This window comes from Anolis sagrei, chromosome 5 (genome assembly GCF_037176765.1).
Source record: "Anolis sagrei isolate rAnoSag1 chromosome 5, rAnoSag1.mat, whole genome shotgun sequence".
Lineage (NCBI taxonomy): Eukaryota > Metazoa > Chordata > Lepidosauria > Squamata > Dactyloidae > Anolis > Anolis sagrei.
This window is the reverse complement of record NC_090025.1, coordinates 27,608,992-27,633,973: the sequence shown is the minus strand read 5'-3', so window position 1 is coordinate 27,633,973 and position 24,982 is coordinate 27,608,992. Positions and strand designations below refer to the sequence as shown.

Sequence of the window (24,982 nt, the reverse complement as noted above, 5' to 3'; positions counted from 1 at the left end):
AAATGATTTTGTCTGATATGATTTTAAAACCCCATTAAAACAAAACTGTTAGGTACTTTTCAGAAATATATATACAAAATTTCTAGATAGCTTCATTCATTATTTATCTTTCTTCAAAATGTGGGAAATTTTTATGCTCCATCCTGTATAGTAACATAAATCCTTAGCATCTTTGTTCAGAAGCGAATCTCACTGTGTTCCAATAAAATTTACATCCTAATTAGTGCTCTTAGAAATACAGTTTAACTACAAATAAAAAAAAGTTGGCCAAGATCCTACATTATCAGACATAACTACATTTTTGTTAAATTTGGAGACACCATCACCCGCCCCCCTCCAACTTTTTAGTCTCTCACTGCCCCATTTGAAAGATTTTCAAGGTACTGCAGATGGGGGCACTGGGAAACGATGTGAATTGGGTCAAGAACAGCTGGCAGGAGAGACCCCTTGGGTCCTGTCATAAATGCTTCTTCCAACTTGCCCCACAATAACATTGCAGGTATCAGCTTCTTTCATACTTTTAATATCTTTTAAGTACTGAGGAATAATATACTTTGTAATCGTAAGGGCTGAGAGAACAGAATGTCCCAATTTAGGTATTTTTCTAGTATCATAATTTTATGGATACTTTAATCCTGCCCTTTCCTCAAGAAGTTCAGAACAGTATGTTAGGGTAAGCCAGGTGTTCCCAGTGGGATCTGCTGCAAAGCAAGGGATTTGCATCTGGGTCTTTCACATCTACATCAAACACCCTAAACCCCCTTATCATTCTGCCAAAAGGAAACAACCTGATTGAGATGTCAAGGGAGAGGAAGGTGATTCACTCAGGGAAGGTCTGGCATCTTTTGCATCCTCTTGGTTGGAATGGCTCAATGAAACAGGCAAGGATTTCTGAATTACTTCAATGGCCTCTGGATAATCCATTTCTCTCAAAGCATCAACAAGCTCTTTTACTGTTCCACCAGAAACCTACACGGAGAAGTAGAGATGAAGGTAAGGCCCTTGAAGCAGTCTTCATAATAAAGGGGAGCATCTATTTTTATAGAGGTTGACCATTCCTTAGCACATGTGGTGACAGAAAACAGCACATTTCTTTGTAATTGTCATACCAAAGAGTAGCAAATAAACACCTCTTAACTATCAGCAAGTGTGTATGTGTGTATATACTATATATACTCGAGTATAAGCCGACCTGAATATAAGCCAAGGCATCTAATCCCCCCCCCCCCCAAAACAAACAAACAAACAAACTGGGAAATCATATTGACTTGAGTATAAGCTGAGGGTGGGAAATGCAGCAAGCTACTGGTACATTTGAAAATTAAAACAGATACAAATAAAATTAGATTAATTGAGGCATCAGTACATCAAATGTTTTTGAATATTTACATAACACTGTAATTTAAGATAATACTGTCCAACTCTGATTAAACCATTATTCTAACCTTCAATGAAAATGTGCTTACATATCCTTCCAATAATAATAGAGAGTAAAGTAATAAATGTAATAAAAATAATAATACAGTAAAATAATGAAAATGTAATAATAACAGGAATAATGGAATAAAATAATAAGTGTAATAATAACAATAAATAGAGTAAAATAATACATGTAATAATAATAGAGTAAAATAATACATGTAATAATAGAGTCAAATAATAAATGTAATAAAATAATAAAGTAGAATAAAGTAAAAGTAATAATAATAATAATAAAATAGAAAAAAAACAACAACAACAGAATAAAATAATAAATAGCATTAACTCAATTATAAGCCGAGGGGGGCTTTTTCGGCCTTAAAAATGCCTGAAAAACCCAGCTTATACTCGAGTATATGTGGTATATATGTAAGTTTGCATATAGGCAGTCCCTGAGTTATAAACATCCAATTCACATATGACTCCTAGTTATAAATTGAGGCAAGACAACAGGAAGTGAGAGGAAGGGAAATTAAATTATGTGAGAGTTATCATGGGGAAAAGGTGTCTCCACTGAAGCCTTGACACCATTTTTTGTTTCCATGATAAGCCAAATTTTGGCCATCTAATTGTTACAGAGACAAAGTGAGGTGGACTCTTCTGTTATCCAAAACATACATACATACATACATACAGAGAAGTTACACTGAAAAATGTACCTATTCTGACTTACATACAAATTCAACTTAAGAACAAACCTTCAGAACTTAGAATAGATAGATAGATAGCCTGGAATTAACATTGAAAAATGCACCTATTCTGATTTATATACACATGCAACTTAAGAAGAAACACTCAGAATCTACCATATTGTGTTTGTAACCTGGGAACTGCTATATAAAAACTGCATAAGTAATATATATATATATATATATATATATATATATACCCAAAAATGCGACTGATTCACCCACATTTATTCTTATAAATATGCATCTATATGAAAGGAAAGAGACAGCCACACTGAGGCTGAGTGGAAAGTACTACATCTTTAACTGGTCATAGGAGAGACGTCTGGCAATACTTAGCAAATTACAGCAACCCCCCCCCCCCCCACACACACACATTTATTTAAACCACACACGTTTATTTAAACCATGAGCAAACTTTGGCCCTCCAAGGTGGTAGCTGTTAGGAATTGTGGGAGTTGAAGTCCAAAACACCTGTAGGGGCAAAGTTTGGCCATGCCTGGTTTAAACTGTTTCAATAGTTTATTTTGTATCCATCTCAAGGTTCAACTCACAAGATAAAAGCAATACAATAAAATAGTAAGACTTCACCTGGTCAAGATGTATTACCTCATAATTATCCAGGAGAGTTTTTGAAGGAGAAGGACTCAGCCGGAAGGCATTGTTCAGTATCCCTAGGCCCAGCTTTTGTGCTAACATGGACCAATTCTTGTTCAGATCAGGTACTTCAAGTAAGTTGTAAAGCTGCGATTTAACATCATCACTCAGCTCTTTCATGTTTCCTGTGGGAGAAAAAAAGGGAAGAAAAATAAAACTCCTTGGTTGCCACTGCTATTTTTTATTTGATACTTATATTCATAGTTATACACTTGGCATTTCTCCTATAAATTATTTCACCTTTCCCCCCCTTTCACTCCAAATGGAGGAATACACTTATTTAAGTAGAAGAGCACAGCATTCTTATTACTCCTATATAGATTCGATCAAAGTCTGTATATCAGTCATCCCAAAGCCCTTTTACAGTAAAAGAAAGTGTAAAAATGTTCAATTTATTGTTGAAGGCTTTCATGGCCAGAATCACTGGGTTGCTGTGAGTTTTCTGGGCTATATGGCCTTGTTCCAGAAGCATTCTCTCCTGAAGTTTCACCCACATATATGGTAGGCATTCCCAGAGGTTGTGAAGTCTGTTGGAAACTAGGTAAGTAGAGTTTATGTATCTGTGGAATGTCCAGGGTGGGAGAAAGAACTCTTGTCTGCTTGAGGCAAGTGTGAATGTTCCAAAGGCCACCAAGGTTAGCATTTAATGGCCTTGCAGCTTCAAAGCCTGGATGATTCTCCCACCCTGGACATTCCATAGATATATAAACCTCACTTGCCTAGTTTCCAACAGACGTCACAACCACTGAGAATGCCTGCCATAGAAGTGGGTGAAACGTCAGGAGAGAATGCTTCAGGAACACGGCCATACAGCCTGCAAAACTCACAGCAACCCACTAAATGCAAAGTAACAACAAACCAACTAGTTGCTGTATAAGGAACCAAGGGAAATAATTTGCCTCTTAAAAATGTTCTCCTACCTGTCAATAGGTCATCAGAAGCCACCTTTGTCTTAGAAGTTTTGCCATTTAAGATGTCATATACCTGTTGGGAAGGAGAAACATTAACTAACAACAAATCAGAATAGTCAACTTTATCCAATTCTTCATGGATTCAAATTCAGTTCTACTATTTAAATAGCTTAACTGCCTGATTTTGTTGTAAGTCTAAGCCATTGTTCAACACTACTACTATGCTCAAATCAGTCCTAAAATGATATGTTTATTACTTTTGAATGCAATATCAGCAACCATCACTTGCCTCCCAGCTAGTTGCCATGTCCAAAGGTGTTGTTCCAGGTACAATCCCTTCATCTTCCCTTTCGTTGTCTTTCACATCATCTTGTTCAAACAGTGGTTCAAAGTTCTCAATGTGGGGATCTGCGCCTTTACAAAAATATACAAAAGATATTGAAAAAGAAAGATCACATATTGATTCTACAAGTTCACTCTTCTAATCTTAACACAGGGACAGTTCCAGTGGAAGCCTCAAAGCAAGATTCCACTAGTTAGGCTTAGGTTTAGTTTGATCTCTTACCATTAAAAAAAAACCTCACTCTCTCTCATTGGGCAACAAGGAGCTGTGGTGGTGCAATGGGTTAAACTAGTGGTTCCCAACCTTTTTTTGACCAGGGACCACTTTGACCAGGGACCACTCTACAACATTAGTACCAAAAGGGTTACAAATCAGTTGTGGTCAACTTTCAATTTGGTTTGGTTATTTGGGGTGCTGATTCAGAAAAGTGCATTGGATAGACCACATCAGCTCTAGTTTCTGATACAGAACATATGTCATCCAGTAGTTGCCATCTGCTTGTCCACAGAAAACCATATTTAATAAGCCTCAGCACCATAAGAAGGTTTCATGAGACCAGTCACTCTTGTTGAAATGTAGCAACAGTGAGGCCGCAGACCATATTTTAGTTCTTGCAGATCACTGGTAGTCCCCAGATTGGGAACCACTGGGTTAAATCCTTGTGCTGGCTGAAAGTCAGCTGAATCTGCGAGACAGGATGAGCTTCCATCTGTCAGTTCCAGATTTGCATGTGGGGACATGAGAGAAGCAATGTTCTTGCAGACGACCAAATCTCTCACGTGAGAAGAAACTTGCAGTTTCTCAAGTCACTTCTGACACACAAAAATATATTGGACAACACTTTCTAGAAAACTGCATATTTCCTAATGGATTTCACAAGTGCTTTTGCTATTTTACATTTGGGGAAGAACAGCTTGTATCTTTATAAAAAGTCCAGTCTTTAAGATATAATAATAATAATAATAATAATAATAATAATAATAATAATAACAACAACAACAACAACAACAATAATAATAATAATTTATTCCCTGCACCTCCCTGCACTTCGAAGCAGGGTACAACAGAACAATAAAATACAAACTTATTAAAATACATATAACACCACATCAATAAGACCACATCAATAAAATGTAGGTTAAAATTCATACATGGTAATAGTAATCTTAAATTATAGGACACTATCCTATTTTAAGATATATTGTCGAAGGCTTTCATGGCTGGAATCACTAGGTTCTTGTGGGTTTTTCGGGCTATAGAGCCATGTTCTAGAGGCATTTCTCCTGACGTTTCGCCTGCATCTATGGCAAGCATCCTCAGAGGTGTGAGGACCTCACACCTCTGAGGATGCTTGCCATAGATGCAGGCTAAACGTCAGGAGAAATGCCTCTAGAACATGGCTCTATAGCCCGAAAAACCCACAAGAACCTATTTTAAGATACATTGCAGATTTCTTTTTTATCGTGTCAGAAGCGACTTGAGAAACTGCAAGCCACTTCTGGTGTGAGAGAATTGGCTGTCTGTAGAAACACTGTCCAGGGATGCCCAGATTTGTTACCATCCTGTGGGAGGCTTCTTTCATGTCCCCCGCATGGGAAGCTGGACTGACAGACTGGAGCTGTCAGTCCAGCTTCCCAGTCCAGCTTCTGTCTGATGGATTTGAGCCATCAACCTTCAGGTCAGCAGTTCAGCCAGCACAAGGATTTAACCTATTGCACCAATGCGGCTCCTTACACTGCAGAAGGTAAAAGGATTCTCCAGAGCAGCAACCATGATAATTCATGTGCCACAGGCCCAGTGATCTGCCAGAATAAAGACCAGTGACTGCTTCTCAATAATCACATACAGAACCTGCTACGTTGTAAAGAACTTTTTTTTGTTAAGAAAGAACTCTTTTAAAACTCAGAAATAGATACAAATAGAATTGCATTTTTTAAAAAACAACATTGAGCCACAGTGACACTCTGTGGCAACCACACATCCTCCACCAGTATTTTGATGGGTCAACAACAACCTTAATACAGTTGAACAAGAAGGCGATAAGAGACAAATATTTGAGATGGATACAATTCACCACTTGGTATCCTCTATTTAAGAATGACCAATATTGTCAACAATATATTCAAGACTTAACGTCTGCAGCCCTTAGAAAAGCATTTACAGCCCTGAGCTTTCAAACAATGCCATCAGGCTGGCTAGAAGAAAGATATAGAGGGATCCATCATGCCCAACGACTTTGTATTTGTGGGTCTGAGGAGTTATCTGTGACCTGTTAGCAGATCATTCCAAAAATATAACATTAAAGGTTGCCACATTTCCAGCTGCAGCCCAAAAAATCCGAGCTAAATTACTCTAGTCCACAGCGGAGGCTAAAAATGGAAATTGAGATAGTTTGGGATCAGACATTTGTTATTGTTATCATGTCACTGCTATAATTTTCAAGAGCCAGTATATGGAATAAGTTATTCATATTTATATTGGAAAGTGCTTACTGTACTTATTGTTTTGTAATTTTAAAGGTTGTATATTATGTGATGTCATGGACTATGGCGGGTACAATAAACAATTAATTCAGTCATTCCTTACCTGCTGCTTTGAGAAGAGCTGTTAATTTTGTAGACCCCCTTCCAGCTGCTATGTGGAGCGGAGTGGTCCCATCGTATGTCGTGCTGTCAACAAATGCCTCCCCCTATTTATTTATTTTTAAAAAAACAAAAAAAAATAGGTATAGAAAATTCCATTTAAATCAGACCTCTATAGAGTCCTCTCTAAAAACAACTGAACTCCGAATTTCTTCTATGCAACATTGCAATTTTAATTGCCTGTCTTGAACTTATTCTATCTGCCGCTGACAGTTTGCCAAACCTATGTTTAAAGAATGTAAAAAATGTCTAAAGAAAGTTACATAATAATACATTACATAGACACTGTCTCAACCTCTTGCAAAAAGAGGCAGATGTAATTTGTTCCCGCATTACTCAAAAGTGGCAGGATCACAAGAAAAGCAACAGGGACATTATTGCAGGGTGTGAAGAAGGAGCCTTCAACCTTGACCTAAGTGGGAGGATGGCAATGAAAAGAGTAGGGAAGGTAATGAATACTTCCACATTTCCCTGTCCGTGTCTCCAAAGGGTGGCTTGACACCCTGAGAAAACTAGTCAATGAAAAACTTGTCATCTGTTACAAAATAATAAGAACCAAGTGAAGATTTCTATCTGTCATGGAGAAAACAAACATAAAGAGAAAAGATGGAGCTCACCTCAAGCAGAAGGCAACCTGCTAAAGAGATGCTTCCTTGCTCGACAGCCAGATGCAAGGCAGTTTTCCCAGACTTCTGTTCCTGGGCATTGACATCCACGCTGGCGGCAAAGAGTCGTCTAAGGCAAGACACACTGTTTGCCATCACAGCTAAGTGGATGGCTGCCAGGCCTGCAGTACAAGAAGCACAACAGCATTATAAAAACACACACACACACACACACACACACACATATATCTTGGAAAGAAGAAGGTAAAAGTACAGGCAGTCTCCGAGTTACAAACATCTGACTTACAAATGAGACATAGTTAAGAATGGGGTCTTTTTTTGTGTCAGGAGCAACTTGAATAACTGCAAGTCGCTTTTGGTATGAGAGAGTTGGCAATCTGCAAGGACATTGCCCAGAGGACGCCTGGATGTTTTACCATCCTATGGGAGGCTTCTCTCATGTCCCAAACATGAGAAACTGGAGCTGACAGATGGGAGCTCACCCCATACCCCGGATTTGAACCGCCAACCTTTTGGTCAGCAGTCTTGCTGGCACAAGGGTTTAACCCCTTGCGCCACCAGGGGGTGTGAGACATCAGGAAGTGAAAGGAATTTACCCCTAGGAAGGGAAATTCACTTCTAGATGAGATACAATGAGAAAAAGTGTCTCCACTGAAGCCTTTTCACCAATCCTTGTTTGCACAACAAGCCAAATATTTCAAAATTGAATTATCACAGGAACAGAAAGTGCAGGGCACAGCCAACAAAGCAAACACCACAAGGGTGTTAACCCTTCCCTATGCTAGCCAAAGCTTTTACACACACACACACACACACACCACAGTTGCAGTTATATTTAAAAATGTACCTATTTCAACTTACAAACAAATTCAACTTAAGACTAAACCTACAGAACCTATCTTGTTTATAATTTGGGGACTGCCTGTATAGGGTTTTAAAACACAATTATGGTGGCAACCATTTTAGAATTCAACTCCTCTCTCAAATATATGCTCCAATAAACAGGGCTCTAGTAGCCACCATGTTTTGCCTCCTCCAAAATATGTATAAAGTATATCTAAATAGGAGCCCTCGGTGGTGTAGTGAGTTAAACTGCTGAGATGTTGAACTTGCTAACTGAAAGGTTGCGGGTTCAAATCCGGGGAGTGGTGTTAGCTCCCACTGTCAGTCCCAGCTTCTGCTAACCTAGCAGTTCAAAAACATGCAAGTGTGAGTAAATCAATAGTTACCACTCCGGCTGGAAGGTAACAGTGCTCCATGCAGTCATGCCAGACACATGACCTTGGAGGTGTCTAAGCTTTTTGGCTTAGAAATGGAGATGAGCATCATCCCCAGAGTTGGACATGACTGGACTTAAGGTCAGGGGAAAACCGTTACCTTTACCTTTATGTCTAAAATATCTGTGGTGTAAATATCTCTAATTAACAGTAATGGGTCTTACTCAGGAATATATATATTAAAGAAATTCGAAATAGCTTTGGCAAAATACTATTTTGAAATACTGCTATTTCAAAATACTGAACACTGCCTTTTTTCTGGATAATAAATAATTTGAGAGGTATTCTGAAAGGCCTGTTTGCTTACCTTCCCCATTGGGAAGGTCTTTCATCTGAGAGGCCTCTTTGTGGCTCAGCAGGATGTTTAGCACCTTCTCATCCCCTTGATTGACAGCCAGGTGCAAGACAGAGTTGCCATGGCGATCCAAGAGGCTCACATCCGCCCCGGTGCCCAGCAGGTCTCTCACCACTCCGGCCTGCTTTGTGATCACAGCCAAGTGTAAAGGGGTCTGTGGAAAAGAAAAGGGGACATGACCAAAAAGGCAGCGATAGCCAGAAACACAATTCACACAAAACCTTTTGTTTAAAATATATTCTACTAAGCGATGTACTAATAAGATACTAATTGGGCAAAATAGTTTTCAACTGATGCTAAAGAGGCACCCAAATCTTGAAATAAGTACAGAGCAATATTGTGAAGATCACTGTGAGTATCAGCTTCAGAAAAATGGAGACTTTGAAGCCTCTTTCAGTTTTCTAATTGGGCCTCTCTGTTAAGAAGAGTCCAAGATATTTTTTTGCCTGAAGTAAAGTACAGAATGACTGATGCCGCCCAATTAAGTCTATGTTCAGAAGCCAAATTCATTGGCAGTTGAACTCCCAATGCTGCCACCAGCACAGGATTCTTTATTGCACCTGAAAGCAACAGAAGTGTAGGACTTGCTGCTTATCTAGATTTGCCCCATGCATTTCCTGACCAAGCCCACTATTCTTGGGCTCCTCCCATCTCAGAAATATCTCCTGAGGTGTCATTAGCTTCTAGAGCAGTGCTTCTCAACCTTCCTAATGCCGCAACCCCTTAATACAGCTCCTCCTGTTGTGGTGACCCCCAACCATAACATTATTTTCATTGCTACTTCATAACTGTGATTTTGCTACTGTTATGAATCGTAATGTAAAATATCTGATATGCAGGATGTATTTTCATTCACTGGACCAAATTTGGCATAAATACCCTACACGCCCAAATTTGAATACAAGTGGGGTTGGGGGGGGGGGGGGGAGAGATTCATTTTGTCATTTGCGAGTTTTAGTTGCTGGGTTTTATATTTAACCTACAATCAAAAAGGATTCTGAACTCCACCAGCGATGGAATTGAACCAAACTTGGCACACAGAACTCCCATGACAAACAGAAAACCATGGAAGGATTTGGTGGGCATTGACCTTGAGTTTTTGAGTTGTAGTTCACCTACATCCAGAGAGCACTGTGGAACCAAACAATGTTTGGATCTGGACCAAACTTGGCACAAATACTCAATATACCCAAATGTGAACACTGGTGGAGTTTGGGGAAAATAGACTTTTACATTTGGAAGTTGCAGTTTCTGGGATTTATAGTTCACCTACAATCAAAGAGCATTCTGAACCTCACCAATGATAGAATTGGGCCAAACTTCCCACACAGAAACCCCATGACCAACAGAAAATACTGTATTTTCTGATGGTCTTTGGCGACCCCTCTGACAGCCCCGCGCGACTCTTCCCAGGTTGAAAAACACAGCTCTAGAGTCACTAAAATCATTAATATGGATGTCGGTTATGGCTAACAAATTGGAACATCTCTTTACCCAAACCATCAGGGCTTGGAGCAGTTTTTGACTCACTGTAAATGGCAGTCGACAAAGCAGCCAATGAACTACAATATATTGTCCACTGTGCAGTAAGCCCAATGCCACCGTTTATAATCTACTTTACATTCACAAGATCATTTTATACTTTCTCTCAAACCTTGCAGGGAGTTGTGAGATGTTGCTGAACAAACTGGACTGGGATGATGGGAAAATCCTCCAAAATTGGAAGGGAATTTCTCCAAAATTTCACAGACCCACCACCCCTTCCCACGGTCATTGGAGTTCTCCTCACAAAGGTGCCACCACCCTCTCCTTATGGCTTGCATACCTGATAAAGGTCATTTCTCACATCGAGAACATCAGCAGAATTCAGATCTGCTATTACTTCTAGGAGATTCTTCATCAGTTCTGCTTGAAGATGAATAATTGCTAGGTGAAGGACACTGTCATTAATCAAAAGAGAGTGGGGAGACAAGAAAAAATACATTTAATGTTGTCTAAAATAAACAGATACAGCAAGAGTTATTCAGAATATATTTCAAATAGGTTTCACTGGAAATATAGTTAGCATCTGCTGAACAGATTATATCAAAATTGTGGAAAAAACATATATCAATATGCATGCACCAAAGAATTCCCCTTTCTGGGTCATCTAAAACTGTACTGCTCAAAAGGGGTGGACTGTGAACTGATGTCACCCTCCAAGCAACTAGCTGCTTATGCCTTGCAAATTTCCAGGGAAACAAAAAACAACTATAGCCAATGAGTAAAAAAAACCCCCAACCTACTAGTCCTTGGCACATTTAGGAAAAAAATGAGCTCCTGACAGCAGATAGCTCAAGACACAATGGTTTATTTATTTCGCATCAAAAGCACTGAATAAATAAGTATAAAACTGTTAAAAATAGAAGGAGCACAAGCGGCTAAATATTTTTTGACCAAAAACGGGCAACAGAGGCCACATTGTCTGTAGCTTTAAACAATTCTTCCTCTGTGCATGAGGCAGGATATTGTGGACAAGCATACAGATGCGGAGTTGTTTGATCTACTCCACAATCGTACAAGGTGGAAGATTCTTCTAGGTAGTGCTATTTTGCCAGGTTGTCTTTTGATCTGCCCACTCTACTTCTGAGCCTGTTCAGGGACTTCCAAGTTGCCCATTCTTGGCTTGCCCCTGGAGGCAGACCCTCATGGGGAGCCATCCAACTGGGATTTCCTAGTTTAGCTGCCCAAAGGGGTACTCTTGCTGTTGGGGAAATGTTAAGAGGAGTGGTGGTTTTTAAAGATGACTCTCAATTTCTATAGAGCTAGCAATGTTAGGAGAGAAAAAAACACATTGATTGAGGTGTAAGGTTTCAATGGATTTAAGCCCACTTCATCAGCTGCATGCCTTCCATGTAATCTAGGTAACTTTACATCATTATTGGTCAGTCCTCATGGTGCTCCAATGCACTTTTGTTTCTTGATATGACCCACAAGTTTCATAAATCCAAAACCTTGGCTAAAAACAGTCCAAAGAAATACTCTTTTCTCTGGGAATGACCATCAGTTTCTTTCATGTGAATACAGACTGTGACTAAAGATCATGGGATTCTGAGAGGGAGCGAGAATGAGTCATGAGAAAAGGAAAAACACATATGCTTGACATGTAAACTGAAAGAGATTACAAAATCCAAGATCTCCCTGCCTAATACTGAGACAATTCATTGAGTATGCAGGGAAACAGAGACCTGAAGTCCACCACTGAATCTGGATCAAAGGTTGTATTCTGGCTTTCTGTGAAAAACAAATCTTGGTATGAAGGGCAAACTATGCAGCCAACATCACATGGGAGCCTGGGCCTCTGTTAAAGCTCACCTTGCTAAAAAGATCCATAGTGGAGCTGCAGCACATGCCTCCAGGCATAATGTGTTGATTAATAGTTTTATCTCCATGTTGGGAATTTCCCAACAGAGTGTATTTTCCAAAAAGGGAACATGCCACCCCGTACCAACTGATGCTCCTCAAACAAGGACAGCTACAAGTAGCTACAAGTAAGAAATCAATTTACAGAAGCTCAATTCAATGATTACCTAAAATAGGTTATGACAGCCCAGCAGGATACAACTTTAGCAGAATTATAAGAGGGCAGATCGCCAAGAAGTGGAGGGTCCAAGGGAATGAGAGCATAGATAGCTTTGATAAGTAGAAGCCAAATAAGCTTCACTAACCCTAATACTTGTAATCGAAGAATGAGTAAAACTGCAGTTCATGGACAATAGGACCTAACTCGTAAGTCAGAAGTTCAGGCATGGCCTCTTCATTCAATCCAACAGGTCAGAATGTTTCTTTACTTTCATTTCCACCAACCCTTGAAAGTTTATCACGTTCTTCAATATGAACATGGTACCAGCAGACACATTTCCATGGAAAGCAGCCTGCTTGCCACTGTCAATTTTCTACTGCAATGTTGTGCCATAGAAGACTGGTGGATGTCTTCTACGTCTGCACACCCAGAATCCTCATGGATTAACACAGAGAGGCTCAACAGACCTCCCAACAACTCACATGTACAAGTGTGCATCCAAGATCACTTACACACCTTCTGCTACATATAGGGGCCCCTCAGCAGGTCAAACCACATGAAAGTTCTCCCCAAACAGAAGACTTGTAAAACACTGCAAGACATTATGATGCCTTACGGCTAGATGAATGCTTTGTTCCCTTTGGTCTGAATCACACAAAATGTTAGGTTTTTTCCCCCATCAGTGTGTGGAAATCTACAATTCCTGGCTGGACTTTGCTAGCCAAGCCAAAATATGTGTTCTGCTTGCTGGATTCTCTCCATTGCTGATGCGAATGAGACAAGTGCCCACAACATGCACAGCTAAGATTCTGTTGGAAATAGCAACCTCAAGCCTCGACTAGTAATTTGTTTTATATATGATTCTGTTTGCTGACTATATTGTATATGTATATTTTGGTATGCAACATTATCTTTACTCTATGTTTCTTGAGATTGTGGGAGGGGCTACAGACCACATGATTAGATCTGGGATTGGTCTGAGCTCAGACTCCATTTTAGGAGACAGAGACGCTATAAGACTATAGACTGTTAAAAGCAAACTCATGTTGATTGTAAGAAAGATGGCTTGTGTGATCTGCACAAACTACTTCAAATCTATCTGTAACTGGATTGACAAGTTATGCACCTATATGCTGAATACATGAAGGATGCGAGTAAACCAAATATGTTATTTTTTAATGAAGTCTATTTCATTTTTGTCTCTTGGGTGCATGATTTAAAACTAGTTGTTTTATAGAAGAGTATATACAATTTTAGACACCGAAAAAGAACTCTTCTGAAACTGCTGTTTTTGTGCACTGGCATAATATCTGTTCCTAACAGAACAGAGACAACTAAGTTATCAGTCTAACAACTGGAAACCAAATTGCCTGGCATAAGTACATGTGGTTATATACCAATGTAGAGAAGATTTTACTTGAATGTGTTTTTGGTGTTCTCTGGAAGATCATACTTTTACAAAAGGTCATGATTTTCAAATGGTTGTGAATGCCATTTTTCTCCAAAGGATTCTGGTTTTCCAAAAGGTTATGATCTCTAAAAAGTCACACCTTTCCAAAAGATTCTGCAAAGGTAAGAATCATACATGCTCTGGCCCATGATGCATAACCTGCCACTCTCTGCTGCATTAAACAAGATAATACCTTGTGGGCTTCAACCAATGCAATGGTTCTTGGCATCATCACCCAAAGAGCTCCAATTCCCATTGCTACGCTCTAAAGTGGGAAAAGGTGTGTGCCTTCAGGAGACATTCTTTCCTATCCTTTTCCCAAGTCTGCACGGAAGGAGAAAATGGTGACTGGAAGGATAAAGCCAAGGTGATAGGAAGGGATATTGCTCACTATGTCCACTAGAGAGCAGTGGTCAGTCTCACTGTGTCAGACACTTACAAGGCAAGGAACAAATGAGAGGTCCAAACAACAAATCTTTTGCTACATCAGTTTCCTTCTGTAAATGAGTAACCTAGGAAGCTGGAGGTCTTTGGACAGAACATCTAGCAGGCTTCTTGAAGACTGATTTTTCCTCAACTTCTGAGGAGGAGGATAGTCCAAATCTCAGGCTTGTGCCAGCTCATAATCAGCACCTATATGGACCATTTTAACTATTTTCTTAGGTTCGCTTCCCTTTCCCAACATGGGACTTCTCCAGTTAAAGTGAGTTTCATCTGAAAGAGTAGCTGGTTGAGACCAATTGTAAGGGTTTGAACCACAAAGGAGAGGAGTTTCAAAGTTTCCTTCAACATAATTTGGACAGTTGTCACCAACTTGGGGCTTTAAACCTCGTGAAGCCCCAGCCAGCATGGCCAATCCTCAGGCATGCTGGAGGAGTCATTATGAAGGAGGGGTGGCTGGTCTAGGATTAATTTGATCTAATTTAGAAATCCCAAAGGGTACAAAAGAATATTGTTCTTGTTTTTTTTTCTTTTTTCATTTTTTGAACCATTACATACAAAGATGACTCAAATCATTTTGCCCCTTTCTCTTTCCAAATGAGAGGCACCTATAATGAATCACTGGGGTGTCATCTTTTTTTGGAACTGTTATTTTCACTTCTCGCATCATTTCAGGAATAGAATATGACCTATTCTATTATGGGGAAATAGTTAACAAGAACAACATGTCAATACTAAGCAAGTTGATTTAGAAGGAAATTGCATTGAATTAAGAATTTATGAATGATATCTAAAAAAGAAAGATATTTACCAAAAATTTGTTGGTGTCTCCTCCATGTCTACGTTCTCCCTATAAAAGCAATTGGATATTTCTATCCAATGCAGAATGGATGGATTCAGTTCAGGTCTGCAGAATTGGACTTGTGTGTGAGATAAATTCCACATTATGTACAGTCATTCAGTATGTATAACTGAGCATAGATGTGCACTACAGATGCAGTCACACATGTAGATGCGGTTGCCAGTGTCACAACTCATGAATGCAGGGGTCTGTGCACCTACGTAAGTGTAAAGTTAGGCTATTTTTCCTTGATGTAGGATCTTGGACATTTTTACAAAGAAGACTAGTTTGATCCACAAGCCCTGGCTCAGCTGGCCCCTCTTTATTTTTTTTATATTAAAAGGCATTTGTCTTCTTTGATATATAATAGCTTCAAGAACACTGTTGAAATCTGGAAAAAGACTGAAGCACTAAGGATTTTTGGATCATATGATTTTAATACTTGTACCAGGATGTTTTTAATACTTTGTCTTAATGCTTAAATGTTGTTTATGTCTTATGTTTAATGGTTTAAATGATTTTAATTTATAGTTATAGGTTAAAAAGGTAAAAGTTTCCCTTTGACATTAAATCTAGTTGTGTTTGACTCTGGGGGTGGTGCTCATTTCCATTTCTAAGCTGTAGAGCCGGCGTTGTCCATAGACACTACCAAGGTCATGTGGCTGGCATGACTGCATGGAGCGCCATTACCTTCCCACAGAAGCGGTACCGACTGATCTACTCACATTTGCATATTTTCAAACTGCTAGATAGACAGAAGCTGAGCCTAAGAGTGGGAGCTCATCCCGATCCCCGGATTCAAAACGCCAACCTTTCAGTCAGCAAATTCAGCAGCTCAGTGGTTAAACCTGCTATGCCACCAAGGGGTCCACTGGTGTGATCTACTGTGTTTTAGATCTACTGTGTTTTAATATATTTTGTAAGCCGCCTTGGTACCCATGGCAGGAAAAGAGCAGGATATAAATTATTTTGAATAAATGAATACAGAAATACTTCCATTAAGTTAACATGGTGCTGTGCTTCAACTGCTGGACTCTGGAGGCCCCTGCTTGCCCCACTGGACAACCTTGGACAAGTTACGTTCTCTCAATAGAAAAATCCTTCTGAAGAAATGTTGCCAAAGAAAGCCAGGGTTTGCCAGAAGTGAAAAATGACTTGAAGATGCACAAGAACAACAACAACCACGAGATCCCAGGTTTCAGACATTGCAGACTTACTTGTCACCATTTTCATCCTGGGCAGTAGTCAGGTGGCGCTGCACAGCCAGGAGCCTCTTCACATCCCCTGTGATGGCGTAATCAAAAAGGGCATTGGCATGGTGCTTAGCAAGCTCCATGGCCTTCTCCAAAAACAAAGCATCTGCGGGAAGAAAGGATGGCCACCTCATGAACAATGTACAGATAAGCAGATGCAATCAGGCTGTGAGATAGTCATTGCGACTACTCTACATTAAGATATACTATACATTAAGACCGAAATCTTCCTGAGCAGCTGGGACTGGAGGCTGCAATCTGATGGAAGACTTTGCAGAAATAGGGCTGCCTCTTTGGAGCAGTTTCTTTGCCTTCGTGCAACAGTCAATGCTGGCTGTTAATTTTGCAGCTGCTGAGAACCCTTAGTTCTCAACTGGGCTGTGTAAAGACCTCATATTTTAATATAAGCCAAAGAATACAAGGGCTGTTAATTCTCATTTCAAATAGGTAGTGGCATTTCTACAGAAGATTCTTGATTCTCTACTTATTCTTGATTTTATGTATAAAACCTTCAAAAGTAATATTACAAAAACACAGTATGTGGCATAGATGGCTCTACAGTCTATAAATAATGCATTAGAAGGTGCCTGAATTTCATGCATGTCCAAGACTAATCAGATCTGAAACGGAATGCTGCATGCACTGCCCAACCCTCCTAATTCAAGTTTGTTCTTCCTAGGGATAAGAAGGACTCCACCAATTACCTTGAAGATAAGTGTCTGCTGTAGCAGCACATGTTGAAGTGGTTCCCTCTGTGTCAGGAACTGTGCCAACATTAGGTTTGCTCTCCTCTTCAACTTCAGCTTTCTCTTTGAATTTTACACTATGTTTTCTGTTGCAGCAACCTCCAGCATCTTTTTTAGGCATATCATTTGAGAAACCTTAACAAGACATAAATAAGTAGCATTAACTTTTTTTTCCATACTGCTCAAGTTTTACTACTATGATTATCCCTCTACATTTGCAGTTTTGACTTTTGCAGATTTGATTATTCACAGCTTTGATCAAAAAGTTCTCTTGATGAATGTCTAGTTCCTCCAGTGTAATTCTATGATCAATTTCCAGCTAAGGCTGACCATAGAGTTGTGCCGGAAGACCTAGAGATTCCTAGAGTGGTGTTCTATCAGGTAAAGAAATTGCTAATTTTTTATTTGCGGGTTTTCACTTTCACTGGGGTGCTGTGCTCTCCTCTCGCCTCTTCCTTTATCACAGGCCAGACTTGTGGGAACGAGAGAGAAAGCCTTCTCCACTGTGGCTCCTCATCTTTGGAACTCACTACCTGGTGAAATAAGGCAAGCCCCCTCCTTAGCAGACTTCAAGAAAAACCTGAAAACCTGGCTTTTCTGTTGTGCCTTTTATCTTCTGGTGCATTTTGTTTCTTGTATTCTGTATTTTATTGTGTTGTATTGTATTTTAAAGGGCTTGGCCTCATGTTAGCTGCCCCAAGTCCCCATTGGGGAGATGGTGGCGGGGTATAAATAAAGTTTATTATTAAGTTTACTATTAATGCCAGTGAATATGGAGGGCTAACTGTAAATAAATCTGTCATCTGCTGGGGGTGCTTTGAGTGCAATTTTCCTGCTTCTTGGCAGGGGATTGGACTGGATGGCCTATGAGGTCTCTTCCAACTCAATGATTCTATGATTCTCAATAAGCCAGAATTCGATTGTTAGTCCTGACTAGAATAGAGCTGTTATAAATTTACCAATGTAGTTGACGCACTGAATTGATGATATAATCCCAGCATTATAACATTATAGTATATATCTTTGCAAAAGCTCCAACCTACACTCCATTGCGGAAGAATTGAAATAGTTGCAGAAAGGAGTGAGCAAAGCTTCTCACACCTTGGAAATTCACGCAACAGACAATGCCCCTCCCTGTCCTAGAACCCTTTCACGCACCTGGCCCACGGATCACTATGCTTCTGGATCTGGCATCTACTTCCCAAGAGTTAGGCTTAAGAAAAATGTTCTCAGTGGCAACCCTTGGGAATGGGTTGGATGGCAGCAGGGAAGCAAAGGATTAATCCTTCTTTCACTGTGTGATGTCACTCACCCTTTTCCTCAATGTACACTTCAATGTGTATTATTCAGTTTCTTAGCCTCACTGAGTCATAAAAGGGGAAGTTCACTGGGAAGGAGGGTAACAGAGAGGAAAAGTGATGGTTCTGCTCAACTGCAACTGTAGTCCTATCCAAATACCTTTACACATCTTTCTATTTACTATCCCTTTCCTGTTCTTTCCCTTGCATCTATTTTTAAGACTGTGGACCATTGCAGTAGAAGCCTGTCGCTTCTTTTCCTTGCAAAGAGCTGTAATAAGTAGTTAATTAAGTAAGTAATTGCTCAGACAATGAAGTCATACACTTGTTATGAAGATGTTTCGGTTTTGAAAAGTAAATACAACAAATGCAGCAGTTGATTAGGATTGGTGGGGGATAAAAATAAATAATACTGTACCATGCTTCATCCCTGCGCCAGTCTTGTTTGTGCTGGAATGAAAGTGCATTGCTCCATAGCCAGAAAAGCCATATGGTGAGTACCCGTATCCTTAAAAAACAAACAAAAAAAAAACAGTTGGTGGGTTATCAATCATATCTCCTTAGATGAAAAATAAAGTATTCAATTAAAAGTTCAAGATTAATTGGCAGACTTTGATATAGTCTTAAGGGCAGTGACTTGGCTACATTATTATATTTCATGACACATGGGAATATCAGTGGTATCGGATTTAGCCACTGCAATGGGGAGAGCAAATCCATTCCTGATTTTATCACAATTTCTCCTGCAGCTGATCCAAGTTAAACATATATCTGCAGCTGCTAAACCTGTGGTGCATCCTTGTCTTCTCCCTCCTCAGACAGAACAAACACTGACTACACTCGATTAATCTTCTGATGAAGGCAGTGACTTTCCTCGGATCTTAATATTGGGTGATCTAGCCCTCAATGTCAAGGATTACATAAAGGGTAGAATGCAATGTATTTATCTCTTCAAAACTACTTGGTAATGCCAGGAGGTCTTTGCATTGCACATGACACAATAGTCTGACCCCAGATAGCTGATTATTTTAATAATGTTGTTGATTCATTCAGTCATTTCCAACGCTTCGTGACCTTGTGGACCAGCCAATGCCAGAGCTTCATGTTGGCTGTCGCCACCCTCAGCTTGTTCAGGTCAAGCCAATTACTTCAAGGATAACATCCATCCATCTTGCCCTTAGTCGACCCCGCTTCCTTTTTCCGTCCATTTTCCCCAGTATCTTCTCCAAGCTTTCCTGTCTTCTCATTATGTGGCCAAAGTACTTCATCTTTGCCTGTAATATCCTTCCCTCCAGTGAGCAGTCAGGCATTCTTTCCTGGAGTATGGACTGGTTTGATCTTCTTGCAATCCAAGGCACTCTCAGAATTTTCCTCCAACACCACAATTCAAAAGCATCTATCTTCCTTCACTCAGCCATCCTTATGGTCCAGTTCTTGCATCCATAGGTTACTACGGGAAATACCATTGCTTTAACTATGTGGATCTTCATTGCCAGTGTGATGTCTCTACTCTTCACTATTTTATCGAGATTGGTCATTGCTCTCCTCTCAAGAAGGAAACCTCTTCTGATTTCCTGGCTGCAGTCTGCGTCTGCAGTAATCTTCATGCCTAGAAATACAAAGTGTATCATTGCCTCCACGTTTTCTCCCTCTATTTGCCAGTTATCAATCAGTCTGGTTGCCATAATCTTGGCTTTTTTATGGTTAACTGCAACCCAGCTTTTGCACTTTCTTCTTTCACCTTGGTTAGAAGGCTTCTCAGCTCCTCCTCGCTTTCAGCCATCCAAGTGGTATCATCTGCATATCTAAGGTTTTTAATGTTTCTTCCAGCTATTTTAACTCCAGTTGAATAATGTATATTTGATTATTTATGTAAAAGATCCTGGCTATTCAGATCACTTCTCACCATGATATAAACTAGATGGGGATGTCTGGAAGCACAGTACTAAATCTGGTGGGCCACAGGTTCTGTGATCATAATATAGGACCTGCTGTTGTTTGTCTTCAATGTATTTCTGACTTACAGCAATCATGCAGCAAACCCATCACTGGGTTTTCTTGACAAGATTTATTTAGAGGGGTTTGCCATTGCTTTCCCTGAGTAAGGTATGTGAATTGACAAAGTGGAACCCTCAAGCTCCAATATCCTCATCCAACATTGAAGCCTCCACATCATGCTGACTAAGTATAAGGGTTCCTGCTACACAAATTCCACCTAATAATGAGCATTTCCCAAATCTAAAGTATATTACTTCATTGACCTATAACAATTTACCTGATCCAGCACCTCCTCCAACTCCTCCTCCACCTCCTCCTCCTCCATACATTCCGCCTCCTCCAGCTCCAGCCCCACTTCCACCATAACTATCAGAGAAGTTAGGCATGAGTTTCTGTCGTTTTCTTTGCACTTCTTCTTTATCTGCATGTTTGAGCCAAAGAGAAGTATGAGAAGGATGAAGTGAACTAACAAAGGTGTTTCCATTATTTTCTCAAGGTAAATGGGGAACCAAAAACTGTTGTTGAAAATCACATGTCCTGCAAAGTTAGGTTCTCAGATTTTGTTACAGTAAGACATCCTTAGCTGAAGTGAATGAAGACATCCGTGGTTCCTTACATTTACCAATAGGAAAATATTTCACACCACAAGGAGGAACTTTGGAATTCACATTTTCCAAAAATAAACCCTCTTGCAGTATCTTGCAAACTGTGCAGGGACAATTCAAAGAAAGCTGAAACCAAGTCTTGTTTAACTGCAAAAATGGTGATTAAATGCCAGGTTGGTCATGTAAAAATGGCTGTAAGAAAAGGTATAGTTCAAAACACATTTGCTGTAGTTGTGTGCCTTCAAGTAGTTTCTGACCTATGGTGACCCTAAGGTGAACCCTTGACGGGGTTTTCACACAAGATTTGTTCAGAGGGGCTTGTATTTGCCTTCCTATGAGGTTGTGACTTGCCAGGATTACCTAGTGCAGTGATACACAACCTGTGACCCTCCAGGTGTTTTTGACAGCAGGTCACAGCATTTCTGACCAATGGACAAGATGCCTGGGGCTTCTGGGAGTTGGAGTCCCAAACACCAGGGGATTCAAACCCTGGTCTACTGAGTCCAAAACTCAAAAACTATACCATGCCAGCTCTCTCAAAACACATTGAGATTAACTTGTTTCTTGTACAACTGGAGATTTCCTGTCTTGTTGTCCAACGTGCCTTTTTTAAAAAAGTCTCCAATAAAACATGGATAAGATCAGGGCCAAAGAAAGACAAAATAAATATTGCACACCTTATAATTTTTTTTTAAAAAAATAGCTTCTTTAATAATAATACTTTATTTATACCCCACCCACTCTCCCCGGAGGGACTCAGGGCAGTTTCCAAAGTATAAGGAAAATGGCAAGCATTCAATGCTAGGAACAAATAAACAACAATCAAGACGAAACATGAAATAAAATAAACTAAATATAACTTATAAACAACAGAACCTAACCAAGGATAAACTAAATACACATAATATAACACCAAGGTTCAAACACGTTAAAACACAAGCCATTAATACATTGAAAGCCTAATAAAATATATCACAATAGTGGACTGAGGTAAGTATCTGATGTCTAGGCGAGGATGTGTGTAAACCTCCTTCTCTCCATAAGATAGACTGCACAGGTAGATCTTTAAAAGCTTTTAAAGGAGAGAAGGGGGGCATTTTTAATTCTTTAGGGAGGGAGTTCCAAAGGCAGGGAGTGGCCACGGAGAAGATCCTCTCTCTCGCTTGAGATGGGGGTGGACCCAAGAACAAGGCCTGCTCCACTGACTGCAGTGCTCATACTGGTTTGTAAGCAAAGATGCAGTTTTTCAAATAGTTTGGGCCCAAACCGTTTAGAGCTTTATAGGTAATAACCAGCACTTTGTATTTAGCCTGGAAGCGGACTGGTAGCCAGTGGAGCTGCCATAAAATTGTAGTGGATCTCTCCCTGTACCGTCGTCCAGTTAGTAACCTGGCTGCCAATCTCTGAACTAATAGCAGCTTTCGAACTACCTTCAGAGACAACCTCATGTAGAGAGCATTGCAGTAGTCCAGACGGGAAGTAACCAAGGCGTTACTTGGCATCTCAAGGTATGGGCGTAGCTGGCGCACAAGATTTAGTTGTGCTAAAGCTCTCCTGGCCTTGGCTGACACCTGGTGTTCCACGGTCGGTGATGACTCCAGAAGCACCCCAGGCTGTAATCTCACACCCTGATCTGCCTTCCAACTGACCATGAGTACGTCTGCTTTGTCTGTATTTACCTTCAACTTACTAGCCCTTGTCCAGACCATTTATAACCATTACATAAAAGGTTATTCAAAAATCAAACAAGATATTAAGGCTGCACAGGAACATAGGAGGAATGATTGGGCTGAACACAGTGCTATTTATTGAAGCCCCCGGTACACGCCCTCGCCACTCCCTTTCACTTACTTGGGAGTTTCCAATTAGTAACAGACAAACAAGAACCGTAACTTACTTGGAATTACTCTAAGATATGAGGAATTCACAAGGTATATTTGGCAGTATCTTATACACTGGTAGTCTCCCTTGTAGAGAGAGAAAGTAGGGTATAGTAAAGGTAAAGGTTTTCCCCTGACATTAAGTCCAGACGTGTCTGACTCTGGGGGTTGGTGCTCATCTCCAATTCTAAGCTGAAGAGCCAACATTGTCCGTAGACATCTCCAAGGTCATGTGGCCAGCATGACTGCATCGAGCGGTGTTACCTTCCTGCCTGAGTGATACCTATCTATCTACTCACATTTGCATGTTTTCGAACTGGCAGAAGTGGTTGGCAGAAGCTGGGGCTGACAACGGGAGCTCACGCTGCTCCCCAGATTCAAACCTGCGACCTTTTGGTCAACAAGTTTAGCAGCTCAGCAGTTTAACCCACTGCGCCACCAGGGACTCTTAAAGTAGGGTATAAATGCACATAACAACAACAACCAAATTCAAAAGTTAATGCATCCACAAAATAAAACAGGCTGATTTGGGGGGGGGGGGGAGCACTTCTCAGTTCACACTGCTCCTTTACAAGTTATAAAATATACAAGGTGTTTAAAATATTCAGAAAAGAAGATGAAATATGACTTGTGTTCTTAGCTGTCCTGTTTCGGATAAAGCATCTTATATCTGGGCACTGAAAATCCTCTTGCACATAGGGACAATAAAGGATGCCCCAAATGTCCTATTTTTTGTTCCAGTGTGGATGAGAATAACGAGCGCCAGCCATGCTTATAACAGAGTGACCCCTACGTATTTGGTTTTCAGGGCAGTACATTGGTCTCAAGTTACATATCAAATGTTGCCTCTATCTGTTATGTGCACAGCTGATGCCTGATTTTCCTATTCTCATCTTTCTAAGCCCAGGTAACTAAGGTGAATGGAAGATGAGGCAGACTTCGTGACTTAAGGTGGGCTTCATACATACTTGCTTCTTTTTAATATGTCTAAAGTCTATTTCAATCTAAATTGCAAGACAAGAGGATTGGCGAAGTTGTTCTGTGCTAATGTCATAACGGTGGATGGAGACTTTAAACTGAGGGATTTTTGCTTTGATTGTACAACAGAAGCCTGCAAGACCAGCTTAATGTATTTTCTTCGATGAGGCAGAGCAGCAAATGACCTCTTTCATTCCAATTCAGTACCTAAAGGCAGCCAATGTCAGCATATGAGCTAAAAGGTCTCAGAAAAACATCTCCCAATTTCTCTCTGTAAACAAATAAACCAAAGAACTAACAAATCAGATTTGCTGCCCTTTCAAGACACCTTACATCTTCCTAAAAGTAAATAATATTGTTGGGCCTGAGAAGCTAACAAGCCAGGCAGGCTGCAAAATAAGAAGACAGAGGACAAGAAAGCAGTAGCCTAGCCATAAACAAAGTTTGGAAAAGGACTGGCAAGGGCATAGGTCTAGGGAACCTAAGGGGGGAAAAAGAGCCTAGAGGAATCAGTTCTGAAAAGGTGAGAAAAACAGGAAGCAGCAACAGACAAAGAGACAGGCATGACTTTGAACTACAAGGGTGCAAAAAGGCTGAAACTGATGTGATGGTATGACATGTACTAACCTTCCTATGCATCTTACAATGTTATTAAAAAAGTAAAGGTTTCTCCTGACATTAAGTCTAGTTGTGTTTGTCGGGGGGTGATGCTCATCTCTATTTCTAAGCCAAATAGTCGGCGTTGCCCATAGACACCTCCAAGGTTATGTGGCTAGCATGACTGCATGGAGCAGCGTTACCTTCCCAAAAAGGCAGTACCTATTCATCTACTCACATTTGCATGTTTTCGAACTGCTAGGTTGACAGACACTGGGCTTAACAGCGAGAGCTCACCCCGCTCCCCAGATTCGAATTGCCAACCCTTCGACCAGCAAGTTCAGTAGCACAGTG

General features: G+C 40.2%; 1 protein-coding gene across 2 annotated transcripts in view; it reads right to left on the bottom strand.

Moving 5' to 3' along the window:
- The window catches only part of NFKB1 (nuclear factor kappa B subunit 1), a 75,239-nt gene that overhangs the window by 2,039 nt on the left and 48,218 nt on the right, over positions 1-24,982 (bottom strand). For both annotated transcript variants that reach the window (XM_060779159.2, XM_060779160.2), the window contains exons 12-23: positions 20,846-20,989; positions 18,989-19,078; positions 17,231-17,407; positions 16,491-16,632; positions 10,805-10,919; positions 8,932-9,133; positions 7,339-7,508; positions 6,666-6,768; positions 4,026-4,150; positions 3,746-3,809; positions 2,778-2,950; positions 789-969 (exon numbers count right to left, since the gene is read on the bottom strand). In XM_060779159.2, coding sequence (XP_060635142.2) covers positions 789-969; positions 2,778-2,950; positions 3,746-3,809; positions 4,026-4,150; positions 6,666-6,768; positions 7,339-7,508; positions 8,932-9,133; positions 10,805-10,919; positions 16,491-16,632; positions 17,231-17,407; positions 18,989-19,078; positions 20,846-20,989 — 1,686 coding nt within the window. The remainder of the gene's footprint in view (positions 1-788; positions 970-2,777; positions 2,951-3,745; positions 3,810-4,025; positions 4,151-6,665; positions 6,769-7,338; positions 7,509-8,931; positions 9,134-10,804; positions 10,920-16,490; positions 16,633-17,230; positions 17,408-18,988; positions 19,079-20,845; positions 20,990-24,982) is intronic.